The following is a 20,665-nucleotide window of genomic DNA, read 5'->3' on the forward strand; positions in this document are numbered from 1 at the left end:
GGTCACTGGATGACTGGGATTAATATTCAGAAAAGTGGGTGGAGTCTACAAAAGCCAATCAAAACCCACCTATTGGATTTTTAAGGGGAATATTTAATTGCTGCTATTCTTGCACTGTTAATCGCCTGTACCTGGTACAGCCATTGGGTGATTGGGGTTCAATTTCAGAAAAGGGGTGGAGCCAAATCCAATCAGATTTGTTTTATTTCAATGCAAATTATTGATGCCAAAGACCGCAAAGCTCACACACTTGGTCATTAAGTAATTGAGTAATTGTGTGTTAGGGTTAGGAAAAGTGGGTGGAGCCAACACAGGCCAAATACATACCCGGGCAACGCTGGGCCACCAGCTAGTATATTAATATATGTTTCTATGGGACAACACCGAAGATATGACACTTTGATACAATGTAAAGTAGTCAGTGTACTAAGGTGGTCAATGTCTAACTGGGTAGAATTTTGATACTCTCCTCTTAAGCAGGGCTGTGGAGTCGGTACAGAAATCTTCTGACTCCAACTCCTCAGTTTCTGAAACCACGACTCCGACTCCGGGTGCCCAAAATTGCTCCGACTCCTCGACTCCAACTCCACAGCCCTGCTCTTAAGGGTGTACTCGATCAGTAGAAGAGACATCTGATAGGTCACAGCTACTGATCGAGTGCAGAGATTGGCCAAATGACGGTGCTGTGGCCCTGCCCGTGAGACCATCGGCACCGGTTAGCAAAAGTATCAGCGGCTGGCTGTAATTGGCCGGTTTGGTACCAGCACTCCCGCCTGATTGGTCGCGTGCCAAAGCATCCCCTCTGACTGGCCATAGTGATCTTTTGCCAGTGGATTTCTATAGATTGATAGGATATCGGTCTATCCTGCATGCATCTTAGTGGATAGTTTCGGATTGATAATTATAATCATCCTCCGGTATTACAAAATCAAACTGAGAATAAACCAGTACATACTTAGCCTGTTCTAATGACAATACAGCCTTCAGATGCAAGTGTTTATGAGTAAATAGCCCCAGCAGTTACCTGGATCCATAAATCAGGACTGACACACAGCTAAGGCTGTAAGGGAATCAGTATTACCATCACACAGGCAGTCATGCATGAAACACGGAATAGATGGCCTTGCTCCAATAGTGTGTCCTGGTCCCTGCATTGTTTATGCTACACCTACATCACATAGTCACATGGGAATAGCAAGTTTATGAAGCAAAACATTTTCCATAATTATAATGCACCTTCTATGCTTTTACGTTTTACATTTTAGATGCCTACTTTGAACTAGTTTTATGTCAGTATTTTAAATGCAATTCTCGTGACTGTTAATGACACTTACATGGGGCTGAGAAGGAGATAGAAGCCATGGATCAAAGCCATTTATACACAGCACATATATAATTCACAGCCTATTATATATGGCAGATATTTAAAGGGGATCTGAAGTGAAAATAAACTTATGAGATAATGAATTGTACGTGTAGTACAGCTAAGGAATAGAACACTAGCAGCAAAGAACAGAGTCTAATATTGTTTCCAGTACAGGAAGAGTTAACTTCAGTTGTTATCAATGAAAAAGAGCTTCTCTGAGCTCTTCGACCTGAAGACAGTCCTATTTTCTGAAGCAATTATACAAAGAAACAGTGAGGGACAGCTTCGAATAAGGTTTTACTGCAGGGGAGTTCAAAGGGTCATTAGCTCTACTCTGTTTTATAGTTTAAAGAGAAACTCCAACCAAGAATTGAACTTCATCCCAATCCGTAGCTGATACCCCCCTTTACATGAAAAATATAATGCTTTTCACAAACAGACCATCAGGGGGCGCTGTATGACTGATTTTGTGCTGAAACCCCTCCCACAAGAAGCTCTGAGTACCGCGTTGCCACAATGTAACAATGTTCACAGACAGGAATTAGCTGTTTACAGCTGTCTCTAACAGCCAAAACAGCTAGGAGCAGCTACATAACCTGCCCACAGTAACAATGTCACCATGTAATAAATGTCAGAATGTAAATTAGGGAGAGGAAAGATTTTACAATGAGCAAACACTGACTAAATCATTTATACATAATTATGGTAAAAAATGAAGCACTTTTTAACTACATTATTTTCACTGGAGTTCCTCTTTAGAGGGGAACTTCAGCCTAAACAAACATACTGTCATCAAGTTGCTTTAGTTATGTTAATTAGAATAGATAGGTAATATAATCGCTTACCCACCCTGTTTTAAAAGAACAGGCAAATGTTTGTGATTCATGGGGGCTGCCATCTTTGTCACGGGGGCAGCCATCTTTTTGGTTGAAGGGAGGCGACAGGTAGCAGGAGACACAGTTCCAACTGTCCTGTGTCCTGATAACCCCTCCCAGCTGCACACACTAGGCTTCAAATGTCAAATTCAAAATGTAAAAAAAAAAAAAAAAAATTGAACAAGACAAACAAGAACAACAAAATCAGAAATCCCATCATGCTTTGCACAGCATCAGGGGAAAAAAGCCCGGGCAGTTTTCTTCTGTGCAGCTAAAAATGAGGCTTGTATAAGAGAAACAAAGTTCTGATGCTGTGAAACTGTTAAAGAAACACCAAGCCTTTTCAGTGCTGCTAAGTCGATTTTTAGTCCGAAAGTTCACTTTAAGATACATAGTATGGTTTGTAATTTCAAATATGATAGAATGATGCAATGTTATAAAAAAAACCCTATATAACTAAAAAGAAAAATATGACTATTTTCTTTGCTACCAATGTTCTATTAATTACATATTGCACATATAATTAATTATATCATAAGTTGTTTTTTTCACTTCAGAGTCACTTAAAGATAACCCGAGATGGGTTCTAAGAACACAAATTAGCACACAGAGGCTGGGTCTGCATATACTGCCCAGCTTTTGTTGCTATACTGATCCCCCACAGGCCCCCCTGCGCTCTGCTGTGCCCCCCCATAAATCATACGCCGAGCTGTCGACACGCAGCCGGCTGTTTACCTTCTGTCACTCTCGCCGCTCTCCTGCCTTCTCCAGAGCGTCGGTCCCCGCCCGCGTCCCTTCCCTCCAATCCTTCCCTCCTGCTGATTGGAGGGAAGGGACGCGGACCAGAGCTATGGAGGAGGCAGGGGAGCCGCGAGAGTGACAGGCGGAAGCTAAACAGCCGGCTGCGACATGCTGCGTGTCGACAGCTCGGCGTATGATTTATGGGAGGTAAGCAGAGCGCAGGGGGGCCTGTGGGGGGGATCAGTATAGCAACAGAGGCTGGGCAGTATATGCAGACCCAGCCTCTGTGTGCAATTAGCGTTCTTAGAACCCACCTCGGGTTCTCTTTAAATGTAATGTGATAATGTGGTCGTTCAGAATGGTAGATTTAGACAGGAACAGTGAAAATGGTTCCAAACAATATGATCATGTGCACTACACAACATATATCAAAAACTTACCACATCACAAGATATAAATCCAATGAGTATTTTTCTGGATATAAAGAAACCATTCTATAATATATACACTGTATGTCTACCATTGTCCATATATGTCTACTATTGTATTCAACATTCATAACCTTTCACAGTTCAGGTCTTGAATAGCTCAATGATTTCAATGGGATCTAATAACTTGGTCACCCACAGAATCCACCCTAAAACATTTGGAGCTAAAGCCTTCAATCATGCTGCCTCTACCCTTTGGAACTCCTTACCATAATCAAGCAGGACAGCTCCATTCCTGGTGGTGTTTAAATGCAGACTGAAAGATCACCTGTTTAGTCTGGCATTTACACACATGTAGGCTCGCGTAGGTGCGCACATGCACAGCAGGGAGCATGGGTGCGAATTTACAGAGCAGTGGCAGTGCTCTCGAGTGGGACATTGGAAGCATCTGGAAGATTTAGAGGCTTCCCTCTTCATAGATAAGTATCTGTTTTTTTTTTTAAATTAGGTTTGCCTTGGGTTTGCTTTAACCACTTCACCCCAAAGGTGTTTTTACCCTAACGGACAAGAGCGATTTTCACCTTTCAGTGCTCATCCCTTTCATTTGCCAATAGCTTAATTACTACTAATCACAATGAAATTATCTATATCTAGTTTTTTTCACCCCAATTGGGCTTTTTGGGGTTGATACTTGTTTTCAGTAATTACTTCTATTATTTTCTATGCATTGTAAAGGGGAAAACAAGGAAAAAAATGAAAATATACACTATTTCTCCAATTTCATCCAGTTTTATACAGTTTTAATATAAACACTGCTACTGTACATAAAACCCACACATTGGCCCTGATTCACAAAGCGGTGATAACTCAGTTATCACGCCTAAAAGACTTTAGGCGTGATAAGCCGTGCAAAGCTGAGTTATCACCGATTTGTGCTGCTCTTCGCGCGAAGCTCCCGCGCGCAAAGTTTTGCGCACCGCGCTGCGCGCGCAAAGTCCCATAGGGCTCAATGGACGCGGTGCGCTACGCGCGCAAAACTTTGCGCGCGGGAGATCGCGCGAGTTTCTTCTTATCACGCCTAAACTGAGTTTAGGCGTGATAAAGGGCTTTTCACAGGCGTGCAAACACTTTGCACCGCTTTGTGAATCAAGCCCATTGTATCTGCCTATTTGTTCTGGTTATCACAAGATTTTAATTATGTCCCTAGTACAAAGTATGGTGACAATATAGTATTTGGAAATAAAAGGTGTATTTTTTCTTTGGTGTTTTTTTTTCACTATTTTCACGGGGATGCACGTGCGGGAGTGCGCACATTCACGCGCGGGGCCGCGCACGTGCACAGCAGCACTGTCTGACTTATAAAAACATCCTGGAGCAATTAAGAGGCTCTAGCAGGACGTTTTTATAAGTCAACTCGTCACAAAGTGGTTAAAGGATACCTGGGGTGACATGTGACATGATGAGATAGACATGGGTATGTACAGTGCCTAGCACACAAATAACTATGCTGTGTTCCTTTTTTTTCTGTCTGTCTGAAAGAGTTAAACATCAGGTATGTAAGTGGCAGTTCCTGTCTGAGTCAGGACTGGGTCAGACTACAGTGTGACCCTCACTGATAAGTAATTCCAACTATAAAACACTTTCCTAGCAGAAAATGCCTTCTGAGAGCAGGAAAGAGATAAAAAGGGTCAATAGTTCATAGATTTTAGCTCTGGCATACTTCAATGAATGTGTCATTAAGCAAAAACAATAAAACAGTAAAAACTAAAAAAAGTAGATTTAAATATAAAATAAAACTGTGGAATATATCTTAAAAAAATCATTTTTAGGAGAAGGAGGATAGATACAATTGCTGGTTTCATTAGTTTAATTTTCACCTCGGGTGTCCTTTAAAGGCCAAAGAGATGCAAGGTTAATCAACAGATATAACACTGTGACTTTTTAGAATAATAAATCATTATATTGCCCAGGAAATTTGAAGTGTGCCCTTATGCATACAAATAGGCATCTGCCAACCCATGCAATTGATAGGATTGTTGTCTAAGGGTCCAGTAACTTGTTGTAGTGGGAAAAGCATGCGATTATCTGCATGCACTTCTGCGTTTGTGACTTCTGTACTATTTTTGAACCAACATGCGTGTGCGTTTTTGCGATTTTTACATGCATTTTTAAGCAAAAATTCATGAAGCTATTTTACAAGAAGATACAGCTAAACCTGAAAAATACTCCAGCATTTTTGTGTAAAACGGGAGTGTGTGTGTGCTGATTTTCTGCAGGTCTGCCATTTGAAATTTAAAATGCAGACGATTCACATTCGGAATTTTGCAAAAAAATTGCTGTTGAAACACATGACAATTGTGGCAAATGCGGTTTCACAATTTTGCATGCAAATTCTAATAAGGCTGACTCCTGCCTTACACAACAATTGCCACCATTGCAAGTCCTCTTTGATTACAATTCAAAATAAAAATTCCATCTAGGTTTGCTACATCACTGATATTCACTATTATTCTCCAGCTGTAATAAATCCACTTCATACATAATGGGCTCTATTCTCAATCACACATGCTTTAAAGTTTTTTTTTACTGCTAAATTTCCGCATTTTCCCTCATTCACTAAAAATTTTCTGCAAACATGCAGGTATATGGCGGTATATAAAAATGCAGAAACATGCGGAAACAGTGTAAAACGGCCTATAAACTGCGGTAAAAAAAATGACAAATTACGTGTTTAAGGCTACGTTCAAAGAAAGTGCAGCATGCTGTGCGTTATACGCGGTTTTAGCCGCGTTAGACTGTTTGCACATGCTCAGTGATGTGTATTGTGAGTAGCCACATGACTAATTAATATTCACTGCACTGTGCGGACGTCACTGGCGGGACCACGTGATGCGGAGTGTTCCGATCACATGGTCTCCAGTCTTTTGGCGCATGCGCCGGTTTCATCCGGTAGTATGCGTCAAAAAGTATGCATCACGGACGCATCAAGAGCCGCATAACGCGGCTCTATATAACGTCCAACTCCAAAGCTCACATGCGTTGCGTTAGGGGCACGTTATGCGACCTTAACATCGCATCTAACGCAACGTCTTAGTGGGAAAGAGCCCTTAAAGTCCAGCAAACACAGTGGGTGCTAGACTCGATTTTATTTATTGGGAAGTGAAAAATATCACCAGGTACTTGTAGGTGAAAATTATTCTTATTTACTGACTTTTGCGGACATTTTTAACAAAGTTTTTCCGCATGCCGAAAATTTCGTGAATGTCAAGATGGTCTTAATTCTGTCGAAAATTTACCAACAGTTAGTTACCGCATGCAGAAAATGATTGTGAATAGAGCCCAATCTGGCAACCCTGGCAAATATTCCTTACCCGGATTGGCTTGTCCATGTTCCCATTGCAGAGGGACTGTAGTGGTATCTTGAAAGGTCTCCAGACAGGATTCAAATTGTTTTTAACCACCTGGAAAAGAAACATAAGTGGTCAACATTTTTATGGGGTATTTAAAGTATACCTGACCCGAGGGAACTCTTCCTGAGCTAAGCCCAGAGCTATGTTCATATTGGATCCACATACCTCTGTGCGCTGTATGCTCTTCTCCTCTTTTTATTAATTGAAGAAAATGGGGCGGGAAGAGGAGGGAAAGGGAGGGGACATCACCACAAGCCTGCCTCTTCCTGTCTGAAGGTTTGACTATAGCCGAAAGTCATATGTTTCAAGGAGTGTTTATGGAGACCAGGGGGAATAAGGAGAGGAGCGGACAATACAAAGAGATATGTAGATCCAGCATGAACATACCTGTATGCTTACCTTAGGTAGCTTTGTCTCCAGTCAGGTACCCTTTAAAGGAAACCAGAGCTAACAAATTAAAAGTTTTATACATACATGGGGCTTCCTCCAGCCCCATCCACACGGATCGCTCCCATCCTCAGTCTTCTCCAGCTCCGGTACCGGGTCCCGTAACTTCAGCCAGTCGCGGCCAGTCTGTGCAAAAGAAGTGCGCCCTCTACGTATCTCTGCAGCCGGGTATGTGTAAAACTTTTAATTGATGTCAGCTCTGGTACACTTTAAACTTTTCACAGCCAGCAAAGGGAATTAAAAAATGATAAATTATATCTAAATAAGCCTGAATACACTTTTAATTAAGAATTAAGGAATATATGAATAACATTTCAAAAGTAATATGGAATACTCTGACATATTTGTGTCAAAGGGATATTTGAGATGGTGCACTCTACCTGTTTATGTACTTACCTCTGTTCTGTGGGCCAACTGCCATCTTCCATCCTCTGTCTGTCTGTGAAACTCCAGGTAAGGGTCTGATTTACCAAATAAATCCTGCAACATATACATGAGGTGTCTATTAATGATACATACTGGGTCATTATGCACTAACTAGACCTGTCAAATCAAGCTGAGCTGCACTGTACAAGCCATCTTAACCTCTATGCAGGTGACATATCTCATCAACCAATAAAAAGGAGCCAGGGCAGAAAACTGAACACACTAGGAGAAGCTGTTTTACCTTTTTGTCCAGTTTTCTTGCTTCCATTTCAAACTGTACAGCTCTGTTATCCTTAATTTCTTCCGCATACATCTGAAATATAATCATACAAAGCAATGAAACATCGGCTGCGCTCTTTAAAGGAAAGCTGTAATGAATAAACCTTTAGTCCTTGCTCGTTCCGTTCGTGTGTCCGCCCGCGACTGTTTTTTTTTTTTTTTTTGAGGTCGTCTTTTTTTTCCGATTACCGGCGCTTGGGTGGGCGATTCGTTTTTGTGCTTAGCGGTTTTCTAAGTGTTTTTTTCCAAGCGGTTTTATTCATTCACTCCCTGAGGCAAGTCAGGAAGTGAACTCTTTGACCTGGAAAAGAATAAATACAATGTATTTATTCTTAAAAAACCGGAAACGTAATTTGCACGTTTTTTGTACGTGTTCGCCGATTTTCCTCTACCTTCCATTGAGGTGGAATCGCCCCAAAAATGGAGCACACACCGCTTTCTTAGCCGCACCGCGCACATCCCGCGCTGATATGATCCTTCTCATAGACATTCATTGGCCACGTGGTCGGGGGGGCGTTTTGAAAAACTGCAGGCGGATGAAAAAAAAAAACAAAACCGCCTGCAGTGCGAACAAGCCCTAAAGGTTGATAATAGTTCCCCATGTTAGTTCCATGCTCGGAGCAGTGCTTTTCAGCGCTGCTAGATTTGGGCGCAGCCAGCGCCGCCATAGACTATAATGGGAATCAGTCTATAGCGGCGCTCAGTGAGTAACGTCGGCGCCGTCAGAAGGCAGAGCTGAAGTTGCTTAAAAAACACAATAATTCGGCCTCCAGCAATCGCTGGAAGCCGAATTATATCATTCCCCACCATCCATGGCAGCCTGGAGGGGGAATAGTAATTAGCGCTGGCAGGACTTGTGCAGCAGCAGGATAAGCCATATACCGGCTGTATCCTGTGCCCAAGTCTCCCGGCGCCAATTTCATATGTATGCTTCCAAGCTTGAGCTGATGGGCTCTGGTTTAAAATTGCTAGTCAGAAAGTAGACCACATACACTTCCAATAACAGTTGCCTCTTTGCAGAAAAATGAGGAATAGTGATCAAAGTGCAGGAAACATGCATTGGGTAATCACAACAGAGTTTAAAGTGGACCTGAACTCAGAACTTCCGCTCTGCTCTAAAAGTAAAACAATATCATAATAACCTTTAAAGAAAAACATTTCTTGTTACAGCTGATACAAAGCCTGCAATAAATCTGAAGTGTGTCTACTTCCCACTTTCATGGAAGCAGACATATTGTTAACATCCTGTGTTTACTAATTAGCTGCTCTGCTGTGGCAGCCAGCTGACTCAGCTGAGAGATCAAATTACAACTTGTGATGAGTGACAGATGAAGGGGAATTGGACAGGCTAAACTCCCTAAGTACATACAGGGTGCATTTCTCTAGGTTTTCCTTCTGTCCTGTGCAAGCGTTCAGGTCCACTTTTTCTTTTTTTTTTTTTTTTTTTTTAAAAAGGGGGCCCGTGAAGTGAATTACCACAGTGAAGCAGTGTCACACTCACCTATCTGGCTGCCGGCTGGCACACTCCTTCCTGCGTTCTCGTGTTAACTCCCAAGGCCCATACTCCAGGCACCGGGAGATGATGGAAGAACACAGGAAGGAGTGTGCCTGCAGGAGAGGTGAGTGTGGCTGCAGGAGAGGCGAGTGTGACTGCAGGAGAGGCGAGTGTGGCTGCAGGAGAGGCGAGTGTGACTGCAGGAGAGGCGAGTGTGGCTGCAGGAGAGGTGAGTGTGGCTGCAGGAGAGGCGAGTGTGACTGCAGGAGAGGCGAGTGTGGCTGCAGGAGAGGCGAGTGTGACTGCAGGAGAGGCGAGTGTGACTGCAGGAGAGGCGAGTGTGGCTGCAGGAGAGGTGAGTGTGGCTGCAGGAGAGGTGAGTGTGGCTGCAGGAGAGGTGAGTGTGGCTGCAGGAGAGGCGAGTGTGGCTGCAGGAGAGGCGAGTGTGGCTGCAGGAGAGGCGAGTGTGACTGCAGGAGAGGCGAGTGTGGCTGCAGGAGAGGCGAGTGTGACTGCAGGAGAGGTGAGTGTGGCTGCAGGACAGGTGAGTGTGGCTGCAGGACAGGTGAGTGTGGCTGCAGCAGGAGGTGAGTGTGGCTGCAGGAGAGGGGAGTGTAGCTGCAGCAGGAGGGGAGTGTGGCTGCAGGACAGGTGAGTGTAGCTGCAGGACAGGTGAGTGTAGCTGCAGGACAGGTGAGTGTAGCTGCAGGACAGGTGAGTGTAGCTGCAGGACAGGTGAGTGTAGCTGCAGGACAGGTGAGTGTAGCTGCAGGACAGGTGAGTGTAGCTGCAGGAGAGGTGAGTGTAGCTGCAGGACAGGTGAGTGTAGCTGCAGGACAGGTGAGTGTGGCTGCAGGAGAGGCGAGTGTGACTGCAGGAGAGGTGAGTGTGCCTGCAGGAGAGGTGAGTGTGCCTGCAGGAGAGGTGAGTGTGTCTGCAGGAGGTGAGTGTGGCTGCAGCAGGAGGGGAGTGTGGCTGCAGGAGAGGTGAGTGTGGCTGAAGGAGAGGTGAGTGTAGCTGCAGGAGAGGTGAGTGTAGCTGCAGGAGAGGTGAGTGTAGCTGCAGGACAGGTGAGTGTAGCTGCAGGACAGGTGAGTGTAGCTGCAGGACAGGTGAGTGTGGCTGCAGGAGAGGTGAGTGTGGCTGCAGGAGAGGTGAGTGTGGCTGCAGGACAGGTGAGTGTGGCTGCAGGACAGGTGAGTGTGGCTGCAGCAGGGGGTGAGTGTGGCTGCAGCAGGGGGTGAGTGTGGCTGCAGCAGGGGGTGAGTGTGGCTGCAGCAGGAGGCGAGTGTGGCTGCAGCAGGAGGCGAGTGTGGCTGCAGCAGGAGGCGAGTGTGGCTGCAGCAGGAGGCGAGTGTGGCTGCAGCAGGAGGCGAGTGTGGCTGCAGCAGGAGGCGAGTGTGGCTGCAGCAGGAGGCGAGTGTGGCTGCAGCAGGAGGCGAGTGTGGCTGCAGCAGGAGGCGAGTGTGACTTCACTCCGCTGCACTTATACTCTGCATGGGGTACCGGGGAGAGCAGTTTTAGCAGGAGGGACACCTGGGGTAGTGGCGGTAATTGATTTTAACAAATTTTAGCATGATATTAAAAATCAACATGCAGTATATGGCAGCAACAGACCTCTGATCAGAGAAGTCTGCCAGTGTATGGCAAGCTTTAGTTTTCATCAAGCAGAAAAAGGATGGAGCTTTGAGGGATCAGATGTCAAACTGCTTAGTACAGCATTCAGCTATACAATGGTAGAGGGTGCAGAGGTGCCATCTATTCCTTCTATGCTTTGCTTCAGTGTTGCGTTTGTTTTCTACATACAATTCTCATGTGTGCTCAGATCTATATGCAGATTTGTAGGTGACCAGAGATGTATGGAGAGGCCCTCTCCCCATTACAGTTAGGGCTTATTCACACTGCAGGCGTTTTCAGCTTTGTTTTTTTACAAGCAGGCGATTTTTAAAATCCCCCCCCCCCCAAAGTGAACTATGAATGTCTATGAGAAGGTTCATATTTGCATGGGTTGTCCGTTGTCCATTCAGTAAAGCGATGCCTGTGCCATTTTTGAGGCGATTCCTCCTCAGTGGAAAGTATAGAAGAAACGCAAAATGCTCATAAAATCGCTTTGTGTAGTGATTGTGTTCGCGTTTTTAAGAATAAATACAATGTATTTATTATTTTCCGGGTCAAAGAGTTAATTTCCTGGCTTGCGTCAGGGAGCGAATTACAAAACCGCTCGGAAAAAATGCTTAGAAAACCGCTAAGCACAAAAACAAATCTCCCACCCAAGCGCCGGGAATCAGAAAAAAAAATGCGTCGAAAAACGCCCAACGCATACGGCCACTCAAACGGAACGCAATGTGAACAAGGCCTTACAGAAGAACATGGGGAGATTTACTATAAAATCCACACCAGGGACCAAAGCAACAGTTAAAGAGTAACTGTTAGGCATAAAATCTAAAATCAATTCTCTATTAGTACCGTATATTCCGGCGTATAAGACGACTGGGCGCATAAGACGACCCCCCAACTTTTCCAGTTAAAATATAGAGTTTGGGATATACTCGCCCTATAAGACTACCCCTCTTCCAACACACAGCAAATAAAAAAAAAATTATAATCATATACTGGTGCTATGTATGAACAAATACTGGTGCTGTACTGTATGTGGTACCTAGTATATAACAGTATATAGTCAATAGACTGGTTGGATTGGTCAACTCTCCCTCTCCCTAAGTGGATTAGTCAGCTCTCCCTGTCTTCCTGTTTATCAGAGCGGTATGGAAGAATAGCTTGCGCTGTGCCCATAAAACACGCCTCTTTCACCCTTCTGGCCCACCCTTGTATCCTATTTACCACCTCCTCTGCCTCTCCGATCTTGCACATGTGCACCTGCACCGCTTCACTACAGTACTCAGCAGCGAGATCTGAAAGGCGGTAACAGGATAGGGTGTATCCCCCGGCATCAATGACATCTGGCGTATAAGACGATCCCTGACTTTTCAGAAGATTTTCAAGGGTTAAAAAGTAGTCTTATACGCAGGAATATACAGTAGCTGTTATACAAGTAAACTGGATGCTAACCAGGCAATTTAAAAGTTTAAAATCAAACTCACTTTTTATTCCTAATTGATTTCCATTCCTCATACCCCCTGGCTCTCATCTCGTGCACAGCTGTAAAAGGGAAGTTGCGTTACATACTAATTCAGCCTTGATTGGCTGAAGTCTCTGTCCCTCTCATTTTCCCCTCCCACACCTATGTGATTGGCCACTTTTTCTCCTTTACAGCGATGGCCACTGCCAGCTGCTAGGGCGCACGAAGGGGGGGGGGGGCAGAAGCTGTCCCTTGTCACTGTCCTCGGATCCCCTCCTGTAGTGTGCCATGTCCATACTCCTGCCGCATTTGTCTCATCCCCTGCATCCCCTCTCCTCTCCGCACTATTAGGGCTGGAACCCACAGGAGTGCTTTTGGCAGCGTTTTGGCAGCACTGCGATACGCTAGCAGTTTGCCAAAACGCTGGGCTAATGTTAATGGATGGGGCAACTTCCACAGGAGCGTTTGCGTTTCTCAGAAACGCAAACGCAGGACATGCAGCATTTTGGGAGCGTTAGCGCTTCAATGTAAAGTATTGAAACGCTAGTGGAAACGCTCAGCAAAACCTAAACTGAGCAGTTTTGCTAGCGTTTTGCGGTTCAGCACACTGTAACAAAATGAAAAATAATTCACAGGACCAATCAGGATAAAAATGCAAAACGCAAAACGCTACGCACCCGCTGGGCAAAAAAATACAATGTTGCAAAACACGACCAAAAACGCGCATGAATCCGCTTGCAAACCGCTCAGACAAATTGCTAGCGGTTGCGTTTTGCGTTTGCGGATTTCAGTGGGTTCCACGCCTAACAGAGCACAGCGGGGAGGGATAAAAGCAGTGCACACAGACTCACCTACTAATGGTTCCAGGCGCTGGAGTTCCCATCTATACTCTCTGTACTACCACCGCTACCGCCGGTGGTAGTACAGAGAGTATAGATGGGAATTCCAGCGCTAGGAACCATTAGTAGGTCGGTCTGTATGCACTGCCTTTGGGTCCTTTTCCACTACACAGCTGGATCGCAAAATCACAAATCGCTAGTGATTATTAAATAGCTAGGGTTGCTATTTTACCATAGAAATCATGAGAAGTATTTTCCACTATAGTGATTCGATTTGTAAATCGCAATCGCTTTCTGGAGCGATTTTCAGAGGGATAATGCAATGCAAACGCAAATCGCATGGCAAAATTAATAAAAGATCGCAATCGCTTGCGTTTGTGATTGCGATTCCTAGTGGAAAAGGGCCCTTTATCCCTCCCAGCTCTGCGCTGTAATAGTGCGGGGAGAAGAGGCGATGCCGGAGGGGGAAATGCTTTAGCCTATGGGACCCAAGATGGCTCCTACCAGGAACAGAATTCTCTGGATTTCAGTAATGTTTTTAATGTTGAATGAAAATGTGCACTGTGCAATACATCTGTTATGTAAGTAGAGCAAGTAATTATCTACTTGCTTATGCATTTTTTTTATACCTGGCATTGTATGGCTAATAGTTGCTCTTTAGAGGGAACCTAAAGCGAAAGGGATATGGAGGCTGCCATATTTATTTCCTTTTAAACAATGCATATTGCCTGGCTACCCTGCTGATCCTTTGCCTCTAATACTTTTAGCCATGGACCGTGAACAAGCATGCAGCAGATCAGGTGTTTCTGCCATTAGGCTACTTACACACCAGGACGTTGCGTTTAGGGGACGTTATAGGGCACATAACGTGCCCCCAACACAACGCCTGGTGCTCTCTGATGTGGACGTCAGAGTGAGCCGCGTTGTACAGCTCACTCTGGCGTCCGTGATGCGTACTCTTGGACGCATGCGGCATCACGTGGTCCCGCCCGGCCAATCGCCGCACAGAGCGGCCGCTCCAGGAAGTAAACACTGCACGTCACACCGTGCAGTGAATATTAATTAGCCATGTGCCTGGCCGCTCCCCACTCCTCCTCAACACTACTGAGCATGTGCGCATAGTCTAACGCGGCTTAGTCGCGCATAACGCACAGCATGCAGCACTCTCAACGGATGTGCTGCGTTACAATGTAACGCAACGTGGGCACTGTGAATGGGCTGATTAATTTTTCATTACTGTGCGGTGGGGCTGCATTACAGGCTGCACTAACGTGCGCCTGCAACGTCTTACTGTGAAAGCAGCCTTAATGTCAGTTCTGACAAGATTAGCTGCATGCTTGTTTCTGGTGTTATTCAGACACTACTGCAGCCAAAGAGATCAGCAAGGCTGCCAGGCAACTGGGATTGTTTAAAAGGAAATAAATATGGAAGTGGCTTCCATAGGTTCCCTTTACGAAAACCATCAAAACATGAGTCCGTAAGATGTACCGTTATAGTTCCTCGTCCTGCAGGGCGGCCATTTTTCATCACAAGTGGCTTCGTCAGCTTCTTACTGGCCACAATCTTAAAAACAAACAAAACAAAAACTTTTGCAGCTGTCAGGACTGATATTTATAGATAATATACATGTTACAGGTATAGTAATCCCATTTATAATATCTACACAAACAAACTTTACCAATAATAATAATAATAATAATAATAATAATAATAATAATAATAATAATCAGAATGTGCTTCTAGCCAAAAGAAATCTCATGAAAAAAAACAAAATTAGATAACCAGCAAGGTTATTAGACAGTTAGTTTGGTTGAAAGAGATCACTCCACCAAGTCCAACCAGAATAAAAGTAAAACCTTGGATTACAAGTATAGACTGCCATACACTGGTCGATTGCCACCAGATCGACGAACAGATAGATGGCTCTCTGATCAAATCTGATCAGAGAGGGATCTATTGGCTGCCCATACACTGCACACAGATTTTGAATCGATTTCAGCATGAAATCGATTCACAACCTGTGGAGCTGCCGCTGCCACTGCGCCTCTGCCTGCCGCGCCTCCCCCAACCAGCAGCAATGATGTTACCTGTCTGCCAGCGCGAGTCCCTGGGTCCGCACTGTCCCTTTCTCCGGCTGGCCTTCTTCTGCATCTCTTCATCACTTCCTGTCCCGAGCAGAAATTTTAACAGTAGAGGGCGCTCTACTGTTTGAACTTCCCATTCTCACAGGACGGGACAGGAAGTGAAGAGGAGACAGAGAAGAAGGCCAGCCGGAGAAAGGGACAGCGTGGACCCAGGGACTCGCGCCGGCAGACAGATTATGTGTCAGTCGGCGTTGAATCGAACACCGCTAACAACGCGCTCCGACCCGTCGGTGATCGAACAAAAATTTCCACCTGAAAAGATTAACTAAATTGATTGATTTCGGATGGAAATCGGTTGATCGGACAGCGCTTGTGTTGTCGATTTCACAGCAGATTCGATCACAGTGATCGATTCTGCTGTATATTGGCAGGAAATCAACATAGTCTATGGGCACCTTAAAGAGAGAGGTATACGGAGGCTGCCATATTGATTTCCTTTTAATCAATCCCAGTTGCCTGGCAGCCCTGCTGGTCTATTTCTCTGCAGTAGTATCTGAATAACACCAGAAACAAGCATGCAGCTAGTCTTGTCAGATCTGACTTTAAAGTCTGAAACACCTGATCTGCTGCATGCTTGTTCAGGGGCTATGGCTAATAGTATTAGAGGCAGAGGATCAGCAGGGCTGCCAGGCAACTGGTATTGCTTAAAAGGAAATAAACATGGCAGCCTCCATATACCTCGCTCTTCAGTTCCCCTTTAAAGAGAACCCGAGGTGGCTTTTAAGAATCCTATTAGCACACAGAGGCTGGTTCTGCATATAATCACCAGCCTCTGTTACTATACTGAATCCCATAGAGACTTGCCACGTTCTTCTTGCCCTTGTGTTGCTTTTGTTGCTCATCAGAACCCTCAAGAAGATCCAGGCTGCGCTCCACTTCATGTGGCCACGCTGCACCCACACAATTACGGCAACGTTCACGCAGTAGCACAGAGCTGCTTGCCCTTGTGTGGGCATGAGTGGGCACCAGCTTACTGTGCAGGTATGGCCCTACTTACACAAGCACAGTACGGCCGTACTGCGTGAAGAGGAGTGCAGGCTAGATCTAAAATCTGACATCCAATTACTTTTGGGGGTCCGCGAGCGGCAGCGGGGACCAGAAGACACGTGTGGAGCCTCTACAGCATACATGTCAAACTCTGGCCCGCGGGCCAAATCTGACCCTCGGCGCCATACAATTTGGACCGCCAGTGATTCAGGAATTAAACACCGAATTTGGCCCGTGGTCATGCTCGTGCTCTGTTCCGCCCACCTGCCTATGCTCCGCCCACCTGACCTATTGCTATAACTTGCTGCTTGCCTCTTCTGTTGCAGGCTGAATGACTGCGCCTGACTCCGCCTTCTTCCTATGCTCTGCTCACTCCCGACACCTGCGTCTCAGTGGGGACTGTGGCACGTGGCAGTCTTTCTCCTCCGCTATCAAAAAACACTTCCCAAAGGAGCTGTGCGGTAGCAAAGGGAAGAGAAAGCCGCATGGGGGAACATGGGATGGGACATGATTTCCCGGCCCAATGGGGGAGCAGCGTGAGGAGACTGAGTGTCCACATGGGAAAACACTAAGGGGCAGGTGAGGTGACAGGATGTTCCCTCCCCACTCAAAAAGACAATTTACAAATACATTTATATTTCATTACACATGGAGCCTCCGTTGTCACCTTCCTGCACCCACTCTCAGTAGCCGCTACCACCCAGGGTGGATTACCCGATCTACATGTATATATTCAGAGCGCAGCTGTCAGTGGACCAGAGGTTTATACCCCCCTAGTGACCAGGCCATTTTTTACAGTTCAAGACTTCTCAACTTTAGCAGTTTATTGATTGGTCATACAACTTAGCACCCAAATTAATTTTATCTCCTTGTCTTCTCACAAATAGAGCTTTCTTTTGGTGGTCTCTGATTGCTGCTACAATTTGTAGGTTTTTTTTTTATTATTTAAAAAAAAAAAGAGAGATACATTTTTCCATTTTTTATTTTTTTTTAATTTAATCCCACGCCCTCCCCCCAAATTAGCCCTACACTACTTTACATTCACTACACTATACATATACTGTATATACATTTGGCTATGATAGGGATTAGATTGTGAGCCCCTCTGAGGGATAGCCTGCTCTCTGTACAGAGCTGCGTAAGATGCCAGCACTATTTAAATGTTTTTATTTTAATACGGCGTCATGGAGGAACAACAGAGCCACTCTGCCGCCGCCAATTGGCGTTAGGCAAGTGGTTAAGGAGCCCATTAACGGTACAAATTTTCAATAAATGCCATCTTTCGATGCAATTTGTACGATTGAAGATAATCGGAAGGTAATAATCGATTGTTCACATTTACTGAACAATTCTTTCTTCACATTCGATCATAAAATTGGCTGAGCTCTCATTCCCTCACCTGCATCAGTCAGGCTACAATCAGGCCTGCTAAGCATAGGCTTATCAGGCTTACTATATAAATGCAACTCTCAGTCGATTAGACCTTGGTCGATTTATGCACCGGTATTTCAAAGTACACCGGTTTCTAAGTACAAAGAGAACGACCGAATTACACCAGAATTAAGACATTCACCATGCACCTCTACCCTCACTCTACTTCTCTGGACTGACATCATGTTTTTGTGTTACAGGTATGATCTGCGCTTATTTGAACTATCGATTTTACTGCAATCCTTCTGTGAACGCAATCTAACTCTTATGGTATGATCTGCGCTTATTTGAACTATCGATTTTACTGCAATCCTTCTGTGAACGCAATCTAACTCTTATGGTATGATCTGCGCTTATTTGAACTATCGATTTTACTGCAATCCTTCTGTGAACGCAATCTAACTCTTATGGTATGATCTGCGCTTATTTGAACTATCGATTTTACTGCAATCCTTCTGTGAACGCAATCTAACTCTTATGGTATGATCTGCGCTTATTTGAACTATCGATTTTACTGCAATCCTTCTGTGAACGCAATCTAACTCTTATGGTATGATCTGCGCTTATTTGAACTATCGATTTTACTGCAATCCTTCTGTGAACGCAATCTAACTCTTATGGTATGATCTGCGCTTATTTGAACTATCGATTTTACTGCAATCCTTCTGTGAACGCAATCTAACTCTTATGGTATGATCTGCGCTTATTTGAACTATCGATTTTACTGCAATCCTTCTGTGAACGCAATCTAACTCTTATGGTATGATCTGCGCTTATTTGAACTATCGATTTTACTGCAATCTGTGAATATTCTGAAGTTCTGTAATACTTTGCATTTTACTATAGCTAAGTGACTGGCTTTGTATATTCCATGAATTAGTCTGCTCTCCTCTGGCTCCATGCTAATTTGGCCCCAACACCTATAGACAATCAAGCAGCTCCCTGCTTAATTACCTGAGTTACTGTGATCTGCTACAGGCTGAACTCTCATTCCCTCACCTGCATCAGTCAGGGCCCTTTTCCACCTGCAATCGCTAGCGTTCACGCTGAACGCTAGCGATTGCTGAATCGCAAAACCGGCGATTCCCCCGACGTTTGCGGCCGCGATTTTGCTATGCTATGCACTGCATAGCAAAATCGCGGCAATTATCGCTCCGCCGCGCGTTCGCGTTCCCGACAAGCGAATCGCGGTAGTGGAAATGACCTACCGCGATTCCTATGTTAAAAAGCAAACCGTAGCGATTGTAAAATCGCTAGCGGTTTGCGGTTTTGCGATTCAGCCAGCGCAAACGCGCTGGTGGAAAAGGGCCCTTAGGCTACAATCAGGCCTGCTAAGCATAGGCTTATCAGGCTTACTATATAAATGCAACTCTCAGTCGATTATTAGACCTTGGTCGATTTATGCACCGGTATTTCAAAGTACACCGGTTTCTAAGTACAAAGAGAACGACCAAATTACACCAGAATTAAGCCAGAAGAGACCAGAAGGAACAGACACAAGACTTTAGCAATCTGATTCACGGTTAGTGCAATAATGTTGTCTCTGCTCTTCATGATTAGCCTGCTTTACCCTGCTATTCTCAAATCTGTACACTCACTGCATCCTCCTGCTGTCAGCAACACGCTCTACATTTCTCCCTCTCTTTTATCATCTCCACAGGTTGCTTCCCACGAAACTTTCTTATTTATACAACCGCGCTATACATTTCATACTCCAACTACTCATAAATCTAAATCCCACCCTATCCTTCGCTCTCTCTGCCTCCTATTACTCCTTGCTGCAGGTGACATTTCACCAAACCCCGGACCCTCTCTGCCGGTTCGCTCCTCACTCTTGCACACTAATCGCTCTGCTAACAGCCAACCACATGCACACCGAAACTGCCACAACCTTATTAATATTCCTCTTCTCCCCCCTCCTCCCCCACCTATCTCTGCTGCTCTCTGGAATGCCTGCTCAGTCTGCAACAAACTTCCTTTCATCCATGACCTTTTCAATTCCAACGCCTTCACCTTCTTTGGGGTCACAGAAACATGGCTGACGCCTTCTGACACGGTCTCACCTGCCGCCCTCTCTTATGGGGGATTCCACTTTAGTCACACGCCTAGAAGTGGGAATAAACATGGCGGTGGTGTGGGCATTCTTTTCTCTGATAGATGCTCCTTCAAGCCACTCACCCCCATTCCTTCTCTTTCTTTACCTTCCTTTGAAGTCCATGCAGTCCGTCTATACTCTCCCTCTAACCTCCAGATCGCAATAATCTACCGCCCTCCTGGCCTTCCTTCCTTCTTCCTAGATCACTTCTCTGCATGGCTCCTCCAGTTCCTGTCCTCCGATATCCCTGCCATCATTATGGGCGACTTTAACATTCATGTTGACACCAACAATTCTGCCGCCACTAAACTTCTGTCACTTACTTCCTCCTACGGCCTGTCTCAGTGGTCCACTGCTCCAACTCACTCTAATGGTCATACACTAGACCTCATATTCACTCGTCTCTGTTCTATCACTGATTTCACTAATTCTCCTCTCCCGCTCTCTGATCATAACCTACTAAACTTCTCTCTCTCCTCCTCTCTTCCTACCACCCTGCCTCAAGCACGCTCATATACACGCAGGAACTACCGCAACATAGACATGCAATCTGTCTCTGATGCCTTGGCACCTCTCCTCACACAACCATTCACTGACCCTGACTCAGCAGCTGCACACTATCA

The 20,665-nt window shown here is 45.1% G+C and overlaps 1 protein-coding gene across 1 annotated transcript in view; it reads right to left on the reverse strand.

The window, feature by feature from the left end:
- CPNE3 (copine 3) overlaps positions 1–20,665 on the reverse strand; it is a 98,461-nt gene that overhangs the window by 29,073 nt on the left and 48,723 nt on the right. Inside the window, exons 4-7 of the mRNA XM_068237619.1 lie at positions 14,874–14,948; positions 7,935–8,006; positions 7,664–7,747; positions 6,782–6,871 (exon numbers count right to left, since the gene is read on the reverse strand). Coding sequence (XP_068093720.1) covers positions 6,782–6,871; positions 7,664–7,747; positions 7,935–8,006; positions 14,874–14,948 — 321 coding nt within the window. The remainder of the gene's footprint in view (positions 1–6,781; positions 6,872–7,663; positions 7,748–7,934; positions 8,007–14,873; positions 14,949–20,665) is intronic.

Source organism: Hyperolius riggenbachi, chromosome 5 (assembly GCF_040937935.1).
Source record: "Hyperolius riggenbachi isolate aHypRig1 chromosome 5, aHypRig1.pri, whole genome shotgun sequence".
In the NCBI taxonomy this organism is placed as follows: domain Eukaryota; kingdom Metazoa; phylum Chordata; class Amphibia; order Anura; family Hyperoliidae; genus Hyperolius; species Hyperolius riggenbachi.